General features: G+C 39.7%; 1 protein-coding gene across 9 annotated transcripts in view; it reads left to right on the forward strand.

The window, feature by feature from the left end:
- nsmfa (NMDA receptor synaptonuclear signaling and neuronal migration factor a) overlaps positions 1–22,737 on the forward strand; it is a 72,671-nt gene that overhangs the window by 11,203 nt on the left and 38,731 nt on the right. For 3 of the 9 annotated variants that reach the window (XM_073871387.1, XM_055180504.2, XM_073871389.1), the window contains exon 1: positions 19,137–19,454. The exons of the other annotated variants lie outside the window; for them this stretch is intronic. In XM_073871387.1, the coding sequence (XP_073727488.1) occupies positions 19,384–19,454 (71 nt within the window). In that variant the 5' untranslated portion in view covers positions 19,137–19,383. Of the gene's footprint in view, positions 1–19,136; positions 19,455–22,737 lie in introns of those variants that run through there. 9 annotated transcript variants of the gene reach the window in all.

A 22,737-nucleotide genomic window follows, 5' to 3' on the forward strand; every position in this document is an offset into this window, starting at 1 on the left:
ATCATAATGAATATGCTACTAGGGATGCACCGAATTGGGTTCGACCGAATACCGAATCCACTGCTTAAGATGCAGCCGAAACCGAATCCTATTCGCATCCTTATTCCATTAACGCAGTAAAGCACATCAATGAAGTAAACAACGTCCACAGCAGTGTATTTTTCATTTTATTTAATTTTAACTGCAAAAAAAAGGATAGGCAACATAATGTCAGGATGACAAGTGGGAAAAACTATTTTGACAATTACCATAAGCCTATGCATAATGAAAACGATGCGGTGCGACACGCTCACGTCCTCGAAATGTGAACCGCCCCTAAGGCTCACCGAAAGAAAAAGCTTATCTCCACGTCAGCACCTGATGTGTGTAATCAACGGCCGCGTGACGTCGACCAGCGTAGTGCAAGCCTAGGGTTCGGTTCAGTGGAAAGAAATCTAGGATTCGGCCGAACCCGAACCCCGTCAAAAAGCCCAGTATTCGGCCGAATCCAAATCCTGGATTCGGTGCATCCCTATTAGCTACAAGGTAAAACATGTTGTATAACCACCGCTTCCAGGTTTGTCCACTCGTGTTGCCAAAGGTTTGCAATCGTAAACTAGGGATAGAGAACAATTTCAAGGGAGACAAGGGGCCAAACATTATTAAAAACAGGAATTTCTCTGGATTTGCAAATCCTTGGCAACTTTGGAAATCATTTAAATACATAACTGCATTAAATGTATCACACTGTGCAAGTAGTTTTTGGATATTTTATTACAAAAATCGTACATATTGTGGCTTTAATTTAAAAACCACAATATTATTATTTTTTTGGTAACAATTTAACACGTTTTATTGTTAGGGCCCAAGCACAGAGGAACCTATTGTTCTTCAAGGAATTATTTTTTATTTTCCATTTTTGTTTCTGTTTCTCAACTTCTGTCTATATCTGGAGATTGTTTGTCTGTCACGTATTGTTTTCCAAACACTGCGCTGTCCGGATCTCTCTCAATCTCCCTGTGGCGTATTGAAGTGGATGTGCCATGCCTCAACTTGTTCAGCGAGAGGCAGCAATTTATTACCGCCAATCCTTTTTCCTCAACCATTCACTAAAAACCTTCATTTTGCTGTTGTGGAGCTCTGAGGGTGCATCTCTTACTCAAGTTTATTGAAGAGAGGGGACGTCAGAGCCTTGGGGCCATATGATGGATAAATAAAATCAATGTATCAAAGGTTGTTCTGTCAAAAGCTTGGCCTGTTGTTCTTGAACATTTTAAATTGGTTGTTTTTATTTGGCATTGTTAGATGCTTTCTGTGGCAACCTTGGGTTGCCACCTGCCATCTGTAAATTGTTTGCTAATCAGCAGAATTGGTGTAATGGGAGTTTATCGCGTTAATTTTACTTGACGTGTATGCAGACATCACCATGCAGAACTAATCATGTCACCGTCAGCCTGTTATATTGTTTGTGGCATCTTGAACAAAGCACTATGAAATTATATTTAGCTTTTGTTTATTCAAAACCACTTACTACAGGGACAATCCATCATTATGTTTTTATTATGTATAATAATCTTGTGGAGACGTTGCCACAGTTTATATGGATTTAGGCTGTCTCTGTTTAAAAGTATAGTTTGCCAGTCATTATTTATTCATCCTCAAGTTATTACAAACCTGTATATATTTCTTTGTTTTGCTAGACAAAAGCAGGAAACAAAAGCACCGTTGACTTCCATAGTAGGAAATTAAAGTACTATGGAAGTCAATGGTGCTTTAAAACGCTTTGGATACAAACAAAATTTTGTAAAAAAAATTATACAGGTTTGTAACGACTTGAAGATGAGTAAATGATGACATAATTGTTATTTTTGGGTGAACTATCCCTTTAATAGTTGAACTATCACTAGCTTTCTCCTCTGACTTGCCTTGGTGATAAAGAACCGAAGAAAGATCATGAAGTTCTGCCCTTTCGTCTGAGCGATGAGTTGGGATTTCAGGTGTGATCTGATTATCGTGGCCTTTGTTAGCGTCTGTACTGCTGTGCTGTACCGGGGGAATATGGGCCATCACGGATGCACATCATATCCTGTTCCCTGTTAACTGCAGGAGACATGACACACAACCGTTCTCAGTAACAAGAGTCCATACATACAAACACACACCTACACAACTGGACATAAAAAGCACACTGTGATCCCAACTGCCAGCAAGCCCCCATGTGTGCATTAAAGTTTGTGTATATGTAAGTGGGAAATCTAGAAAGACTTACTGTTCACTTACAGTATCTATGTGTGGGTGTTTAATTAGTGCCTGGCATATCCAAAAAGGCTGGACTGGGGCTAGTTGTCACACTGGTGAATATACTCTGAAGTGCTTCACAATGTTTTTGTCTGAATGTTTTATAAGGAACCTTTAACATCCGAAGAACCTTTCTGTGCCACAAAAGGTCCTATTTTAACGATCTAAGCGCATTGTCTAAAGCGCACGGTCTAAACGGGTGTGTCCGATTCCACTTTTGCTAATTTAACGACGGGAAAAATAGTTTATGCGGCAAGCGCACGTCCTAAATGGGTTGTTCCTATTCCCCTAATGAGTAATGGGTGTGTTTTGGGCTAAAAGTGCAATAAACCAATGAGAGTCTCAGCTTTCATCCCCTTTAAAAGCAAGTTGTGCCTGGTGCCATGCCTAATCCCTATTTAGGAAGCGGAATTTAAGTAAGTTAAACCATAAGTTAAAGATTGATATAAAAATATTGTGTTGTTTTCATTTGTATTGAAACTGTTATTTTTTGGTATTAAAACCTTTAAAAGTCGTTTTCTTTGAGTCATGGAAGTAAAATTAGCAGGCTTTTAATTGCTGTAAATGAATGGATAGCCTACATCAGGGGTGGGCAACTCCTGGTCCTGAGGGCCAGTGTCCCTGCAGAGTTTAGCTCCAACCCTAATCAAACACAGCTGAAAAATCTAATTGAAGTCTTCAGGACTGTTTGGAAATGACATTCAGGTGTGTTCGACCAAGGCCGAAGCCAAACTCTGCAGGACTGTGGCCCTTGATGCCCACCCCTGGCCTACATGATCTGTGTTATCTCAAAAAATGATTTACAAATATGCAAAAAAGGTTTGTACTCTAAAAATACTTTATTTGTAACAAACAAAAACGTTTCAGCACTCGAACAGCGCCGTGAGTGTTTTGAAAGGCATTACTTAAAAAATTTTCTCATCTCATCATATCCACCAGTACAGAGTCATCATATACAATAAATCCGTGGGTAGCATTTAAAAATACATTAAAAAATATATGCAATATTTGCATTTGTTTAAAGCAAAACATTTAATTACTTACCAGGCTACAGGTGAATCTGCTCTTTATGCCTTCTAACGTCTTATAATCAATCCTCATTTATGTCCAAGAGACTCAATAATAATCTTTTACATTTTAATCCTTTGATTTTTTCATTTTAAAGGCACACCGCAGAACTTTTTGGTCACTAGGGGGTGTTAGACATGTATTTTTCACGTCTAGCTCCCCTAGAGACCACAAGCGCCGCAGAACTGTCGCAAAGGAAAAGAAGACAACTCTTTAGGTCACAAAGTGTGCCTTCCAGCATGTCATATGAATATAATTTCATGGATTTCATTTTATTTCAAACCCCAAAAGATCGCATAGCTCACGTTTTTAAGCCAGTTGTAACGGTGGTCGCTTGGTTAAAGTTTATATAAAAAAATTGCCTTAAAGGGGAATCAAACCAAGCTCGCCCAGGTCGTAGGTCCATGATGCTACCACGGCGCCACAGAGTTATGCAATATAAGTCTCTCTTTACACTCCACAAGTAGCCTCCAGCAAAATTCACGTAAAAAACAGTTCGGGAGCCAGACAGGACTTAAATTATATATGCAAGCAATATAACATTACTTACTAGTCCAAAGGCATGCCAAGTCAGCATCGGTCAGCGAGCAAACACTGGCCCAATATAATTGATCCTCGTCCTTCTTTTTAATCTGTCACTCTTCCGTTTTCTCTTTCTGGTCTCCTCCGATAAAACCTTGGGTTTCTTATTCTTAGTTGCTGCTTCGGCCATGACAAAAACATCATAGTAGTTGCGATCTAACGTCCAAATTTGAGGAAGTGGAGGAAGTGACGTATGCCGTAAAGCAGATTTTTGTAGTTTTCTTTTTGTGCTCGGGTTACTACCCGAAAACCCAAGTTTAAACTTACGAGTAAAAGCAATACAGACCCCGTCAGGCTACGATAGACATGTCATTCAACCTATTTTAAGTTGATGTACCATCACAAGGGGCTTGAAAAATATATTATAAAGGTTGAAAAACTACAAAGTGTCACTTTAATGTCCTGCTGCGCATCCAGCAAACGTGCGTTGTCGTCCCGTTTATAGGCGCATATTACTAACACACTCATTAAATAACAAAACGGTCTATTTTAGTTGCTTCAAAATAGCAACACGCCAACAATACGCCCGGACACACCTCACTTTCAGACCAGAATGCCCATGGGCGCAAATGCATTTGCTATTTAAACAACGTGGTGCTAAACGTGAAAATTATAATTGCGCCGGGTTAAAACTAGCAAAAGACACTTGTGTCGCGCATTGCGCTCCATTGCGCCGCATTGCGCCGGGAGTATGATAGATCCCTAAATTTTTTTTAAAGAAACATTTACTTTGTCAGTTAAACATGTGGGGTAAGTTGTCACAATGCAATCTAAATGAAAATGATTTTAGAATTTTAGTAAGGCCATGTAATGTTTTAATACAAATATGCAAAACCACTGCTAGAGAAAAACTTGACTTATAACTCTCATGACAAGTTCCCAGTGTGACAGCTAGTCCAGGTGTGAAAAAGCGTGACAGGTCTTGATGACATCATTAGTGCGGGTTTCTGAGTGAATCCAGCTGTGTGCACTGAGGCAGCTTTTTGCCTTAGCAGAGGTGCGCTGAGTTTTCCCTCCATTCCTTCCCATCATGAAGGAGCACACCGAGACTTCTCGTTTGGGTAAACAGAGCTCAATAATTCATCTGTCAGCATACAGGAGAGCCGCCAGGCTTTCATTTACTCCCCGCGCTTGACTGAAGCAGCACACTCGTCTCTGAGCCCTGCCTGCAAAGTTGGATTTAGACAGATGAGCATTGGCCCGTCCCAGTGCTCTGACAGGAAACTGTAAAAACATTGAAAGAGATGAAAGAGACTAAGGATGAGATAGAAGCAGGGTAAATATTTAAGGACAGGTAGAGGCATAAGGTCAGACTCCAGAATAAAGAATCTATTTTAGGTAATGCATGTTTTCAAGGCTGTGACTTAAAAAGTAAATGTATAGTGTCAGAAAAAAGGTCAAAAATGGTCCCTGTGGTGGTACCCTTTCTAAAAGTACACCTTTGAACCTAAAGAGTTCTTATTACTACCTCAAAGATCCATTTTTGTACCAAATGTAAACATATCTGTCAGGGCCGGTTTTTGCTATGGGCAATGTGGGCGAACGCCCAGGGCGCAATCTCTGTGAGGGCGCACGAGCGCCCTAAAAAAAAAAATTATATCAAAACTACCGCTCATTTCCATGTCAAGTTTGTGCTGAGATACACAGGTTGTGTGCATGTCAGAAGAGGCACGGGGGAGGGGGGCGACTGCAAGTGGGGGCGAGCGAGGGATTGACTGATCCCAGGCCAAAGGCCACATAACACAAACTGCTGCTTCTGCTTACAAATACATTTTATTTTTCATTCCTAAAATGAACATGTAATTAATTGGGTTATGTGAAAAAAAATCTGTAGAGTCATCTACGTGACTCCGGTTGATTGACGGGCGAACAGACGTTGTTGTTGGCAAAATGTAATGCAAAGTTAATGATGTCGAGTCTTCATCTTCATCATCATGGATCAAATTAAAAGACCAAAGAAGCCATCAGTTGCCCAGTTCAGAAAAAGAAGAAAAGAAGATGAGGAGAAACGGGCAAAAGATAATGGTATGCCGATTTCTATGAGTGATGACGTGAGTGACAGTAGGCAATAGCCTCGCTATTTAAAAAATTTATATTAGCCTCACCCTCTTGCTAATATGTTGCTATACTATTAGCCACAGAATACGACTGTATTTGGTTTTAGTGATGCTGAACTAGCAACTATTAGAATTGAGGCATCATGTCATGCAACTAAATTCACCCATAGGCAACAGTTTGTGTTTGCAACACAAAAAGTGCAAATTCACACAGACCTCCCGACTGTGTAATTTTTTATTGCTTTACGCTATATGTTAACTTATATAACTTCTAATATACATTGACATGGCATTTTGTAAGCTACAGTGATATAGCTTTTTAAATAATTTGTAGTGTGTTATGCTTAGTTTATAGGATGTTAACAAATGCTAATAAAATGTGTGTTATTGTCATTTTAATTGGGTAACTGATGCATGTGTGAAGTAAGTGTATCTAACATAGTGTATCTTAATTGTAAATTCAGGGGCACTTCTGAAATATTTTGGAGCTAGAGCACCCACTGGCCAAAATGAGGAGTCAGATACTTCCACAGCAGCAACAGACATGGTTGTGGGGTCTGATGTGGAGCCATCTACCTCTGCAGCCACACAGGCTTCTTCAAGGATGGTCCTGGAGCCATCTACCTCCTCAGCAACATAATCCTTGCAGGATTTCACAGGTGTGTATCTGTGTGCGCATGCATGTGTGTGCGTGCGTGTGTGCATGAGTGGGTGTTTATACTGTATTACATGTTTTTCTCTGTTCTTGTTACCTTTTTGTATTTAAGATTATATATAATAAAATAATACATGTTGGTGGCGGGGTTTGGGGGTAATTCTTTTTTTTCTGGGGGGGGGCAACGGATGGTTCGCCCAGGGCGTAAATCTAGCCAGGACCGCTACTGATATCTGTATCTAAATATTAGGATCTTTTTAAAGGGTACTACCCCAGTGACACCTTGGGTCACAGTGCATAAAAAAATTGCATTCAGTGACTAGATTGTATTCTGAAACATGCATTTTTTTGGCCATTTGCATGGTGGGTGACTGTAGATGATAACTTAAACTGATAAAAACCTCACTAAAAATGGCCAATCAGGGTTGAGCTTCTGATTTCAGACAGCTTTTGTCATTTGGTGTGCAGTATCGAATTAGCACATGTTTATCTAATGGGGTCTGAGACTCTCATGACCACACTGTGAATTTTGAAGGCCTAAAGGTGGATATCAATTATATCCAGTGGCGGCTCGTTTCTGCTCATCCAAGGGGCGCTAATTCAAAATAAGTGTTCGAAGTGTCGTGTGTTGCTTGCGTTTTCAAAATGTGTTTGTTGCGTCATGTAAACCATGTGCATCACGTGTTTTGTCAAAATAAGCGCCTGCTGCACACGCATCAAAACCGTTTATGATAAAATAGACGCTCAGGTTCACGTGAGGGTCTCTTTTATCATAAACCCTTTAGACGCGTCTGCAGCAGGCACTTATTTTGACAAGACACGTGATGCACATAGGATCACTCGATGCACATAGGATCACTTTTTTTGAAAAAAGGAACCACACACATGACGGGCTACATACATGTTGTTGTGACGAACTTTGCATCAAGCGCCCTCGAAAAAAGAAGCCACCGACCTCCACTGACTATATCTGATATAAATATCACAGCAGAAACTACATCTAATTCAGTTTTTCATAACCCTGGTCCTGGCAACCCACATTTACTGCCCATTTTAAATGTCTCCTTTATTCAACACAGCTAATTTAATTCATCAGCTCATTAGCAGAGCGATCCATAAATTGAAATTTGTGTGACAAATACAAATTATGAGCTCTGGGTCCCCAGCACTGGAAATAAAAGCCAGCGTTCGGTTTTATCAAACTGCATTTAACAAAACTTCACTTTTTTATTCAATTGTTCCCTCTCCCAGCGTGTCTCCCCACCCCTCCGGCATGAATCAGGCCACGTGGACGCAGCCAACAGCAGACAGGGGTGAGAGAGTGTAAGGTAATAATCTCCTCGCACCATGAATCATTCTCCTACGACTTCACGTCAGGTTGAGATACAGTCAGATACGGGCATACGAGTACTCGCATGGGAATCACACACACATCATGCCGTTGCTTGTCACCCATCTAACGTTCCCAGCTAATGCGGTATGTGCCAAGGTGAAACAAGGAGCTGATAGATATGAGGCTCACGTACGGAGCGAGGGCTCCCTCTCTCTGGCAGGATAATCCAGCTAACGGTGCCCGTCCTGCCGCTGCAGAAATGATGACATTGCCGGAGTTTGTCATAAGGGGAAAAAATGCTTGGCTCGTTCGGTGATGAATGTTTGACCTTTGGGGCTTTGGCACGATGTGGAGGGCTGGTGTACATAGATGCGTACTGTACTGTATGTGGATGTAAACATGTTAGAGGGTAAACCCGAGCCAACTAAAACCCGTGTTGGGTGTGAGTGACCCATATTTTGCATTTTAATTAAAATAATGAATCATGCACATTATTTTCAAACCTTTATTTTTGGGTTAACTCACTCAGAGAGAGAATAAAGAGGTTTATACATGTAGACTTCACATAGACATCAAGGTTACCCTTAAACATGTCAGAATATTATTACATTTTAGATACATAATACCAAACCAAACATCAATATATATACCACACATCCTCTCTTTTACTTGCAATTGATTTTAAACAACTGGTTTACTAAGTTATTATTAGTGCATGTATGAACAAATTTCTTTTAGAAAAAAAATTCTAAATATGTACCCCAGCAGTCACCTGGGCAGTACCCTTTAAAAAGGTCCTAATGTGTACCATTAGGTACAGATATGTATGCTATATTTGGTACCAATACTATAAACTCTTTTAGGTGCAAATGTGTACTTTTTGAAAGGGTACAGCCCCAGTGACAGCTGGGCTACATTGACCATTTTCTTTCTGACAATGTAGCCCAGGGTGTGGTTTATTACATTAAAGGACACATATTAAACAAAATCCACTTTGGAAATAAATGTGTGTTGGCAGTGTGTGAACACAACAACTCTACAGTGAAAAAATCCTTTTTTTTATCCCCATTGAACCAAAGCAGTCTCATAGACATGGTGTTTTGATTCTCTTGTTAATGTGATGTCACACTGACAAAGCCCCGCCCATGGCTACTCACAAAGCAATTCTAAATGCGTTTTTTACTACGCTGTAGTGCTAATGTGGCTAAAGATACTATTCTCTCAGACTGTATTCACAGGAATCAGATCTATTTTTAACCAGAAGCGCTCACTGTCTGTTGGTAAGGGAGTGATAAGCTAAAGCTCGTTTTTATTTAAAGGTACACACATTAAACCAGCACTTTTTTGCTCCCACCAAAATAGGGGCATTTTGCACATGCTATAACAATAATGATCTGTGGGGTATTTTGAGCTAAATTTTACAGACACACCTGAGATTTATATTACATCTTGTAAAAATGGGCATAACACTTTAACTCTGGACTGACAATCCTGAGGTTCAAATAATTTTTGTCTTACATGTGCACAATGTAACCTTTTGTGTGTTTGCTGAAAACTGTGTTTGTGCTTTATTGCTTTAAAAAAATGCCACTTGGCTTAATACTTTATACTTTGTTATATAATGCAAAGACATTCATTCCTTTATAAGAGTGGTCTATTGGTGCCCGAATACTTTTGTATGTGTATAGTAAAAGAAAAAGAAAAAAAGCTCAAATTGAATTTGTTTCAAGCTGGCCCAGCCTTTAGCCCTAAAGGTCTCGTTCTTTCTGTATTTTGGAAGCTTTGATTGTATTTACAGTGCGCAATATAACATGTGTTCATGTTTCACGTGTAAAAAACACAGTATTTTTCACACAATTTACTTATCTGTATACCGCTGTTTTCACTCTCCTAAAAACGAGCTGATGTCTTCCTTGTTCTATGAAGTCCCTCCTTCAGAAATACGTTTCGAGTTCTGATTGTGTAGTTTTAGTGTGTTGTGATTCGACAGCAGCTTAGGTTAGCAGAGCCATTTGAGCCAAAGCTGGTTGCTGACGTATTCATGTGGGCGGAGTTTAGACAAAAACTGTTTTATTGACGCCATTCAATCGGGAAGTAGAGGGCTGTAGTCCAACCTGGCCGTTCGCTGTAGGCTTTGAAAGGGGAATTATGTTAAAGAAAATATATCGCCTGGCAGTGAACTTTGAGCTTTATCATTTTGCAGGTATTATTTATGCTCTAACAGCAACATTTCTCACTAACTAAAGTTTAAAAAATGGGATCAGGAAGAACATGACCTTTAAAAAATGAAGTGGCTATGCTACTAGATTCTCATTTAAATGTGCTGAACTGTAGTGAAAGTCCCTATAACTGTTGCAATAAATCTGAAGAAAGTATTGACTATTTGATGTGTAGTTAGGGTTGCCAAAGAAAATAAGAGAGGTTCTCAATTTGCTTTTAGGAAAATAACCTACCTTCGATTTGTTTTTAGGCCCAATGTGTGACGATAGTAGGCAATGTCAAACTGATTTCAATGTAATAAATCCTAACGTTGTTCGAGTTAAATAAACTGCATCCTACGAGGATTTAACACACAAAGCAATTCTTCTCAAATAAATGCAGGTCGATTTTACACTAACACTATGCTGGAAAGCTAACAAACTCATTTATGTGTTTGTGTGCTTTGCTTATTTTGAATCAGCCTGATGAAGTTCAGTGTATTTGAGTATTTGACCTTTGCTGAAGAAGTCATTATATTTTTGTCTGTTTTGTTCTTGCTTTCAAGTGATCTCATATGGCGCACTCTTTTGCAAAATGCCGTAGAGATATTATGTGCTATTATCAGGTAAAGCTACTTTAAAAAAATAAAGGTTCCTCAGGATCATGGGCATCAGAACTATTATATGTCCACTTTTTAAGACAAATGATATTGGACCCACTAACTTTTTCTCTAATTTAGCGCATATCAGTCCCTCCAGAAAAACGCGATTGTGCAATCACACGATTTATTGCATAATCAGCCAAAGTCCCCTGTTGCCATGGGAACGTTATGACGTGACGTGATTATGTGACGTGAACATCATTGCAGCTTTTGCAAGTTTCCACAGTTTTGGCAAGTTCCGCAATTTTCGCAAATTCCTGCAATTCCATTGCATAAATTGCATAAATATCCTGCATATTCCATCGCATATTTTAAGAAAACATGCCGCAAAATCGAGGATTTTTGCCAGTGGCAAAAGACAGAGCGGCAGAAAACTGTAAGTAGGATTTTAAGTGTTTTATTAATCAAAATCAATGTCTTTATTCATGAATATGTCCTTGTTGGTGTCAGATGACCTCTGCCAGTGATCTGGCTTTTCTTTGTAAGCTTAGAATTTCTCCTCTTTACTTACATTGGACGGGTAAGTCCAAGGAGGCATCCATATCGTTCTGCTGTATTGATAAACTATAGCAGAGAGGGACAAAAAGCACTAGCCTACCAACGCGTCACAATGCATTTTCATTCAGAACACGTGAACCAGCTGAAACAGACAAGGAGATCAGTGATTACATAACAGCTACCATAGTTGCAACACGCATTTGGAAAGGCGAGGTGCTAGAGAGCACTGTTCATTTGAATGCAAAATACAATTTCACCACTAGATGGGGGTAAATCCTACTTATTGCCCCTTTAATAACAATTCTGAGCTATTGTTTTACAGACCAAAAGGAGAAGTAAATAGATCGTTCATGGCAACGTCCACAGACCACAGGTGCGTTGACAAGTTGCTTTATTTTGATAATTGTCAGTTACTGTATACTGACATTTTTGCGGCCGCCGCTAGAACAGCCGGCCATTTTGATGAATGTTTTGACACTCAAATGAGAAGTAAATCAGTAGCAGCCATATGTCAGGTATGTAAAATTTTGGAAAAAATCTTGTAAAAATACACCAATTAATAATCTTGATCTGTGTAATTGCAAAGTTGTGTCAGTGAGTCTTCATTACAATACATCCATTATGATGAGCCTTGTTCTACAAAGGTGGGATGGTTTAATAGTGTTAGGCAAGACAAACATACAGTATATGTCAGCAAAAGCAATGTCTGGCCATATGCCAATGTCCAGACTACTGGTTGTTTGGCAAGTTGTTAGGGTCACTGTTAAGGCCAACTAAATTTGATTTAAGCTTATAATAGTCAGTTTTACTTGCGTTTTTTGCAGCAGCCGCTATGAAAACCAGCCATTTTGTTGAACGTTTTGCCACTCAACAGGGCGAGCTCCGGCGTGGTCACGTGGAAAAGTGACGTCAATGCATACCCTCTATTCCCTTGTCAGAGCGCCATCAATGAAATCCATTCTACTAAAGGAATGCCCTAATAAATTAAACTGCAAACTGCAAGCCTTGACTTTCACGCTGCTGCTTCCTCAAATCCATTCCACTTTCCCAATTTCGAGTTCATATAATTTAAAGCAACACTATGTAGTTTCCATTTAAAAATGACTTACAGCTCCCCCATGTGGTTGAAAAGCGCAACAGTACCTGGTATCAGACACTCTTCTGCAGGCAGGGGGAGGGGCGGAGCTGTGTTTCCTACCCTTCACCGCCACTTTCAGAGTGTGCTTGTAGCAGCTAGGAGGCTGCTTAGGTTGCAGCAACAGCACAATTTGTCCAGTTAAAAGTTGTTCTATCACTGAAATAATTTGAGAGACATTATTTAAAGGTAAAAAACTACATAGTGTTGCTTTAAACTCCATTATTTGTTGTTCAAAAATGTCACTACTTTCGCCTGCTGCACACCAGGCTGCAATAGAACAAGGTAAACAAAGTTTTTAGGCTAATAAAGCATTGTTTAATTAAAAGGCAGAATCCAAGAAAATGGCATCTACTCCAGTAAATGTTTTGGACCCACCCACATTTTTTTTGGCTTCCGACGCCAATGGTCTGAATGTAGGGTTCCATAAAGAACCTTTAACATCTACAGAACCTTTCTGTTGCACAAAAAAGAAAGCTTCTACGGACTTTAAAGTGCACCTATTCATTGCTAAAAAATAACGTTCTTTTGTGTATTTGGTATAATACAATGTGTTTGCATGGTTTATGGTTAAAAAACACATATTTTCCACATACCGTACATTTTTGTAGCTCCAGATTTCACTCTCATCTTGAAAAGCATGATCTGAAAAGCGCTGTGTCCCTGATTGGCCAGGTAATCTGTACGTTGTAATTGGTCTGAATACCTCTAAAGTCAGCCTAAAATGTGACGTTCTTACCATGTTTGAAAGATTTAGTCACAATGCAATGCTAACAGGAGTTAACTTACAGGCTGAGTCTGAAGCGGGAGGAATTATGATAATATCGGTCTTCTCTACATCACCAATCCCAGGAAGTAAACTGTTGCCTACAATCCGTGTGTTTGTTATAGTCTAAGAAAAGAGATTTACGTTGAAGACGATAACTTTGGGGTTTGTACCTTTTGCATATTGTTAACGTACTAATACTCACTTACACACCAAAGGATACATACAATTGTGAATCAGACCATAGGTGCTCTGTAAAATGGTAAGATAGAATTGGTTATTTTAAAAACCTTTGATTTAAAAAGCTTTAGGAGAACTAGAAATGGCAATTTTGGTTATTTTGGAAAAACTTTTTTTTTACAGAGATGGGGATATAAATCACCACCCACCTTCATTTGGAAGGGAATCGATATGGGTCCAGTAACTGAGAGGGTAAGTGATCGGTTTTCATTTTGGGGTGAACTATTTTATTTAAAAGATAAAATGTAACTTAAATAAGCCTTAAACCACGAATAACAACAGTGCAGTCATTTTTCAGCAACAGTCAGGATGTGATGTTGTGAACTCCTCCTTCAGTTTCCATCATACTTTAGTGACTAAACAGCATCTATATTTATCTATATCTACTGTATAGTGGCAGGTTTCAGAGGAGAGTTGGAAACTTCTGGGGGTGTACGTATGACTCAAAAGGCAACTGTGGGATCTGCATTGCAATTATGCTTTTAATGATGTGGACATACTGGGTAGATCAACATTATTGCCTCCTCAGTGGTGTCGAATAGAGGACGACGATGTGTTTGACTTTTCCGGTCAGGAAAGTCACACGTTTTACTGTAAGTGAATGGCTTGATTATAAATATAATTTAACGTAGCGTAATGGGTTACTGCATAGCCGAGCAACTTTACTGGCTTATTTTTGGTGTCATTTCTTTTGCCTCATTAACTTTTCATTAAATCAGAGGGTTGGGGGTAATGTTGACACTAAGGGAATGTATAAACAGACCTCCATCATTACCTAAAAATTTCAGTAGCTAGTTTCTTTAATACAGTAGGCCGACTGTATGAAGATACAGTAGGCCGACTGTATGAAGATACAGTTTATCTTGTAGCTGGGTGATTATATAGACAGTTTCGGCAGTAACAACATAAACAAGCGGCTTTCAGTGTCAACACGTAACTTCCGGTAAACTTCGCTAAGAATCAATAAGTACTTTAAACATAGTTTATTTATATAACAAGCAAAATAAACACGTAGATTACCTAGGAAACCAAAACATTTGATTATTTTTTGCGAGGCATTTGTTCAAGAGTTCAGTTTAGCAACTAGTCAGACCTTTAAAAAAAAATGAAACTGGAAGTAAAGTTCGGACCAGACGCATATTGCGTTACCGCACGTGCGTCCGATGAAACCGTCTTTAATCGCAGGTACATTTGGTGTCAAAATTCAATTTTTTTTCAAATGGTTATATTTTTTAAATCTTTTAATAATTGGCTACTTATTGTCCTGGATCAAAAGATGTTAACAATAAAATATTTTCTCTAAAAAAAGTAACTTCTCGGGCGCTCCAGCCGGGCCACCGCTGCACCCCACCAGACTTGCTTTATGTGTGAGCTAGACTCGATGTGAACGCCGCTCGCACGTTTGAATCAGGGGCGTGGCTAAGTATTTGAAGGGAGGGGGCTAAGAATACATTTAAAATTAAAAATTAAATTGTTCACTTTATGTAAATGTGTTGTTTAGTTCAAAGTTTTGAGAAGCTTCTGGGGTTTTTGGATCAACCAAGTTAGGGGGGCACCTGCCCCCCTTGCCCCCCTGTAGATCCGCCCCTGCTTGTATAGCTGAAAATCATTGACCGTGGCAATTCTGTGACACTTTTTACCAAAAATATTATATTAATATGTCCTGTTACATCTTGTTATCAGCATTATTGACAACCTCATACTGTGTCTGGAGTGGCAAGTCTTTAATTCATTAGAAGTAATGAAAGTGAATTTTTATGAATGATTCAGCCTAATGCTCAACATTTTCTTGGAAATTTCCTGGACAAACTAAATTAGATAATTTGCCTGTTGTTGCAACGTAATTACCAATTATTGCATTATTCAAATGAGTTTCAAGTTATGCTAAGTGAAGATGAAAGTCTCTGTTGTAATTACCACAACAGGTTTTAAGGGTTACCCCTTTTACCGTGTGCCAGTGGGAGGTTATGAAAATTCACAACAAGACATTATTAGTAGTATCCAATACACAAACATGACAGATTTTGAAAATATTTCTGGTTGACTGTGTGAGCCAGTAAAGTAATGGGGTGTAAGTATGTTGGCTGACCTTGTTGGGTTGTTTGTGTTGGTTGGTGAGTTGGCACAACCACAAAAATAAAGTGAAAAGAATATCAGCTTTCCTCTTTGCCAGGTGTGTGTGTGTAAGAGATAGTGTATGGGAAGTTTATCTAAAGCACAAAAAGAATGATGGGATCTTTTAATGGCAGGAAAGTGCTTCAACATTCCCTCTGTGTTATCAAAACGAACAGGACACAAAATCCCAAGTTCAAAGTCAAACTCATAACAGTTTGTAAAAGTCCATTAGGTAATAAGATTATGGTACATTTGCATTTAATTTTACATTTGTCTTTGTAGAGGGCATTACTTTCAAAAGCGTACAAGCAAGTGCCCACATTTTGTGCACTAGAGTCGAGTACACTTTTGTTTTTTTAAACACCTTGTGGCAACAGCTGCATGACATTTAACCAAGCCAGAACATTTTGGCGATAGGGAACGATTTAGATTAGGAGAAAGAGAAAAGATTTATCTATGAACTAAGCTCTTTCAGCTTCATTTGTGACAGTAATGTTGATTATGGAAAGTGAAATTACTGTCATTGTGACAAATCTGTTGTATAAAAGTTGACTCTTACACCTTTAAAATTATAAATTGTTTGCCATTGTTTGTGTTTTAATTGTAATTGCATGCTGTAATTGTAAACAACAACAACAACCACAGGGGTGTGTGATAATCTAAACAGGTTGGTTGTCTGGTGATGTGCATATTAAAATGCTAACAGCAGAAAGACTGGATAAGTCATAAGGACTGGCATAAATTAAGTGAATGTTCCTGTTCGTGACACTAGCTGATATATCATTTGTTCAAATGAAAATTAAATTAAGTTCTTACCGTACTTTCGGGAGGAACCTAACCATTCAGGGCTGTCAATCATCATTAAGAACATATATTAGTGTCAGTCTACTCTCTGCGCCCAGCAGCAATTCTTCTGGCATCCCTCCTCCTCCCAATCCCCTCCTTCACTTCTTCTCTTTTTTTTACAATGGCCATGCATTGGTTACAAAAGGTGAAATGGTAATTAAAGGTGAAAATGGAAAGAGATTTGTGACCACCACTTCATATAACATGGCTGGTGTATAATGCAGCTGGTGTACACTCTTTTTGGATTTACAGTCCTGTCTGTATGCAGTTGTTTTTAGCCATCGTACAGCAGAGGGAATGAGGCGTCTGTTGTCTGTCTGCTTGAGTGATGAAATAACAGACAGACAACAGGCTGTTATTGAGTGGATTGGTGAGTGCCAGTTTTTTGTTGCTCAGCTGGTAAAGCATGGCACAAACAACAGCAAGCTTGTGTGGTCAATTACCAGAAAAAAATCACATAGAGATAAATTGAAATTGAATTAAGTTGGCAGTAATAAGACATGCCAGTTGGTTTAACAATAGCATCAAGACAGCCTGTTATGCAGAAGTGGTGGATAGATAGGTGGACAGGTGGATGGGAAGGAGGACACACGGAGGAATGGATGGATGGATGGATGGATGGATGGACAGGTGAACAGACAGGCATAGATGAACAGAAGGACGGATAGATGGATAGATAGGTGGACGAGCGGATGGGCAGGAGGATAGACAGATAAATGAACAGATTGATGGATGGATGGGCAGATGGAAAGATAGACAGATAGATGATGGATGGGCAGATAGATAGATAGACAGATAGATTGATGATGGATGGATGAATAGATAGATAGATGGATAGACAGACAGACAGATAGACGGACAGCTAGATAGATGGACAGATAGATGATGGATGGATAGATAGATGGATCGACGGAAAGATAGACGAACAGTTGGATGGATGGATTGATAAATTAATGGATAAATAGATAAATAGGCTGATGAACAGATAGATGATGGAAGGATGGATGGATGGACAGGTGAACAGACAGGCATAGATGAACAGAAGGATAGATGGATAGATAGGTGGACAGGCGGATGGGCAGGAGGATAGACAGGTTAGATAGATAGATGAATGAACAGATGGATGGGTGGATTAACGGAAAGACAGATGGATGGATGGGCAGATAATGGATAGATAAATGAATGAGCTGGTGAACAGATAGATGAAGGATGGAAAAATAGATGGATCGATAGATGGATTGATGGATGGACCGATGGGTAGGCGAACAGACGGATGGATGGGTGGACAGACAGACAGAGAGTCAGGTAGATAGCTAGACAGGTGACATACAGGTGGATAGATGGATGTGTGGATGGAAGGATGGATGGGCAGATGGACTGACAGGTAGCCAATCAGACAGATTAATTGATGATGAGGGGATGGATGGATGGATTAACGGAAAGACAGATGGATGAATGGGCAGATAGGCAGATGGATAGATAGCAGATGGATGTATGGATGGATGGATAGACAGGCAGACAAACAGACAGACGGACAGGACAGGACAGGACAGATAGATAGATAGATAGATAGATAGATAGATAGACAGACAGACAGACAGACAGACAGACAGACAGACAGACAGACAGACAGATAGATGAACAGTTGGATGGATGGATTGATAAATTAATGGATGTCTGGACAGGAGGATAATGGATAGATAGATGATTGGGCTGATGAACAGATAGATGATGGATGGATGAATGAATGGATGGATGGATGGATGGATGGATGGATGGACAGGTGAACAGATGGGCATAGATGAACAGAAGGACAGAAAGAAGGATAGATGGATAGATAGGTGGACGGGCGGATGGGCAGGAGGATAGACCGATAAATGATGGATAGATAGATAGATAGACAGACAGACAGACAGACAGACAGACAGACAGACAATTAGATAGATAGATAGATAGATAGATAGATAGATAGATAGATAGATAGATAGATAGATGGATAGATGGATAGATGGATGGATAGATGGACAGATAGATGATGGATGGATAAATTAATGGATGTCTTGACAGGAGGACAGACAGATAATGGATAGATAGATGAATGGGCTGGTGAACAGATAGATGGTGGATGGAAAAATAGATGGATCGATAGATGGATTGATGGATGGACCGATGGGTAGGCGAACAGATGGATGGACGGGTGGACAGACAGACCGAGAGTCAGGTAGTTAGCTAGACAGGTGACATACAGGAAGATAGATGGATGTGTGGATGGAAGGATGGATGGGCAGATGGACTGACAGGTAGCCAATCAGACAGATTAATCGATGATGAGGGGATGGATGGATGGATGGATAGATATAGAATTGATGAACAGATTGATAATTGATGGACAGAAAGACAGATGGATAGACAGGTGAACAGATAGACACGGACAGAAGGACATAGCTTACATAAATTGTAAAAAAAAAACATAACATTTTCCGTCATCATTGTGAAATGCGCGGTATGAATGCAGGTCTGCATGCCTTCCAGTCACTCAGCTCATTTTTCACCTGACATTTGCGGTGCTGTTGCTTGATAAGTGGGTGGATTCAGAGGGGTGGTCGTTCCATATATGGGCCCACTGGGTTTCCTGTCTGGTACCCTCCACACACCCTCCCACTCCCATAAACACTCCCTTCCAAGCCATCGTTTCTTACACATATCAATGAAGGGAGCTGAGAGGGAAGGGGCGGGATCGGTTCCTGCGTGTTTTTTCTTTAACTAGTTGACACCAGCTGGAGAACACAGATGCATACACTGCCCTGCATCACATACGGGGTTTGCGTTACAATATAGACAGACGCACACGTGCACGCGTTTGCCAGACAGCATCCCGCTCCGTCATTTTTACGCATTGCATTGCTATTTGGAATGTGCTGTTTTCTTGTAAGCGCCGTTTCCATGCCAGCATGGGAACTGCGGTGTCCAAAAGGAAGAATCTGAGGAATGATGCGATTTCGTCGGTGGCAGCCAAAGTTAGGTGAGTGTCCGCTTTTACGCGCTCATGCACGGCGTGGATCCCGTCAGCTCGGCTCCGCAATCGTACGTGTGCGTCTCCGGTGCACTGAAGTTAACAAACGGCGCGTGAGGATGATATTTAACTCTTTTTCGGGCTTCAATGAAAGAACATGATCTTGGTTAGTCAAACTGGTCGTTTTAAAAAAGGATGATGTTGTGGTTACTCATGTATTTTAATGTGATGCTTTATTTTGATCTACATTTTCTTTCTGTTGGCATTAATGTGTCTGCGTCCCGTCTCAGATGTTTATGGATTATATATCAATAAGCATATTAAATATATTAAATGCATAAAAATGTATTATTATTATTATTATAATGGAGTGTAACTGTCACAGACGGAGAAACGTCTCCAAGTCAGTCCAAAATAGCTTACTTGTCCCATATTGCTTTTTAAATGTGTCGTGTATCTCATAGAGAAAGGGGAATGGAAAAGAACAAATAAATATTTGTTAATTTAATATTATTATTATTAACAATTACGCAGTGCTTTCAACCCCACTCTATGTGCACCTGGCGCGCAAGGATTGCGCTTTTGAAGATCTCATATGGGATTTATGTGTAGGACATCATAGTAAATGCGTTTCCCTGTAATACATGTAAACTTTTACAGCGTCTAGGTTTTTCCAAAATAGACACTGGGAATTACGCATAGACATGAACAGCCTAACCAGCCATTTTTAGTCGCATTTCAAGGCATGCCAGTTGTCCTGATACATTTGCAACAGGCGAGTGCGCACCACTAGACTGACTCGATCTGTCAATCATCCGTGACTGACTCGTGTTACCCTGGTGTTTCCGTGTCGCGGTGAATTATAGCATCACCGAGTGCAAATAGACTGCAAGTGTCGTAAACCATAAGCCCGAATTACTGTACAAAAACGCGTAAATGCGCATGCTGTTCTGCAACATGCTTTCAGTCTGTTAAACCAATGTGTTATTCATAATGGCACGTGGTTTGTGTAGAAAATGTTCTCTTCTCGGTACACAGCTAGAAACCCTCTATCCCATTGTCATGTGAATCACATCTGTTATATTTGGTAAGATGGCAAGTCGTTAACCTTCTCACCCTATTGTCCAGGCCTGGTACCTCAGGGATGCTGTGAGTCATTCCATCTTTAATGTTCACATAAAGGGTTTTAGTGGTCTTGGAATGGTGCTTTTGAGTAGACAAACTTTAACACTGTCTGTTCAGTCATTGAAATGACCTTGTCAACGGTATGCTACTGTTGAGCTGTACAATTCAAGAACAGACTGAGGAGAGGGTTTCATTCATGAATGGGATGGTTTTCCTTCATCTGTACGTCGTTTACGTGTGTGTGTGTGTGTGTGTGTGTGTGCGTGTGTGTGTGTGTGTGTGTGTGTGTGTTTCACAAGCATGAACAAGCGACTGTTTAGTATGCAGGGCAGGTGTTTCAGTGAGCACAGCTCTGCATGCCGAGTATAAATGTCCAGCGTAACTGGAAATCAGTTGCTTAAAATAAAAATTTGACATTATAATTTTTTTTACTCACCTTCGTCTCCAAAACCCCTAGGCTGTTATTTTTTTTTCAGTATAACACAAAAGTAGGAATTTTGAGAATTGTGACACAGATCTTTTCATGCAATGACAGTTTATTGTGACCATGGGCTGTTTAGCTGCACAAAGGACTATAAAAGTATTAGGAGAGTCATTTGATTTGGTATTAAGCTCTCTGCACTACATTACCCCTCCAAGACCAAAGTTGAAAAGCTTTGTCATATGTCTTTGACATAGAGGACATTTTGGTGTAAAGCTTTCTTTTTATGGCATAATAAATTATTAATAAATAAATGAGACCTAGATACACACTAGGGGTCTGTCTCTATATCGTCATAAACAGAGGGGGCTGCGAACTACCTTGAAATTGCAATATGGTATTCACACAACATACCCAAGCCGACCTGTGGTGCCTGTTAAATGTGCCGCCCTGCAGCAAAAACTGCATGTTTGCAAATTAGTCATTGCCTGGGGTACCTTGTAATGATATTACAGGCTGTAATTTACAGTGGCTTTCAGGAAGGAAAAAATAGTCTAAGATCTAAAACACTGTCAGGATATACACCAATGTCATAGGTTTGTCGGCTCTGTCCAGGAAACCGCTGCTCGGTGTGAAGGTGGTGTCTGGTAATCTGTTCTCCTCCAGACACTGGGTCATGACCACAGTACTGTTTAAAAGAAAGGCTGGTGGGTGGACTATTTTATGTGAACACACACAGGATCAATAGCACAATGGTACATTTAGCTCATATTAAGGAACAAGAAGTCATTCTGCTCTCAAACTGCGCTACCTCCCTGCTTCCAATTTTTTTGTTATCACATAATACATGTATGTGCACATTAAGTACTTAGTTAAATAACACTTAAACGTGAGAATTTAAAAGCAGAATATGTAAGATTTTTATCCTTAGCACAGTGTTACATAATTTGCTTACATTTGAACTTATATTATTCCAAATGTCATACCGTCGCTTGGTAATGGCGTCATGTCCGTCTAATCCTCGAATTCCGTTTTTAGTGCAAAGAAACCATCCCTGCATCCCAATTTACATACTATGCCGTAAAAGTATGTACTGTTTTTATCATTGTAAGGTATGGACTTTTGAGTGCATTAACAGAGATGGGAAATACTAAATCAAATTTTGACTATTATTTAGTACTGATGGTATTTGAATTGGGACGCAGGGCATAGTGTGGTCGAATCAGATCGATCAGCATGTGACATCAAAGTATGGAGAGAGCGATTTTGAAGCGGTACTGTTGCTTTTTTCCATTACATCATTCATAAACATCAGCTCCTATAGACGGTTTCAGCAGTAACAACATAAACAAAGCAACTTTCGTGGTCATCATGTAACCTCCGGTAAACTCCGCTAATAATAAATAACAACAAAGTCCTTTTAAAGTAGTTTATTTATATAACAAGCAAAATAAACAACACCAAGATTACCCAGAAAACTAAAACATTTGTTATTTTCAACGAGGTATTTCTTTAAGAGTTTAGTTTAGCAACTAGTCAAACTAATAAACAAACAGAAACTGGAAATAAAATTCTGACCAGACGCGCATGACTCGCATGACCGCACGTGCGTCCGATGAAACCGTCTATTAACAGTGATAGATAGATCGTTTCACAGCAACAGCAAACTGCGTCCGTTGTTGTTTTTTAGCGACCTCTAGCTACGAAAATTACAAATTGTGCCTTGAAGCTTACTGTGCTTGTCCC

Source organism: Misgurnus anguillicaudatus, chromosome 9, assembly GCF_027580225.2.
Source record: "Misgurnus anguillicaudatus chromosome 9, ASM2758022v2, whole genome shotgun sequence".
Lineage (NCBI taxonomy): Eukaryota > Metazoa > Chordata > Actinopteri > Cypriniformes > Cobitidae > Misgurnus > Misgurnus anguillicaudatus.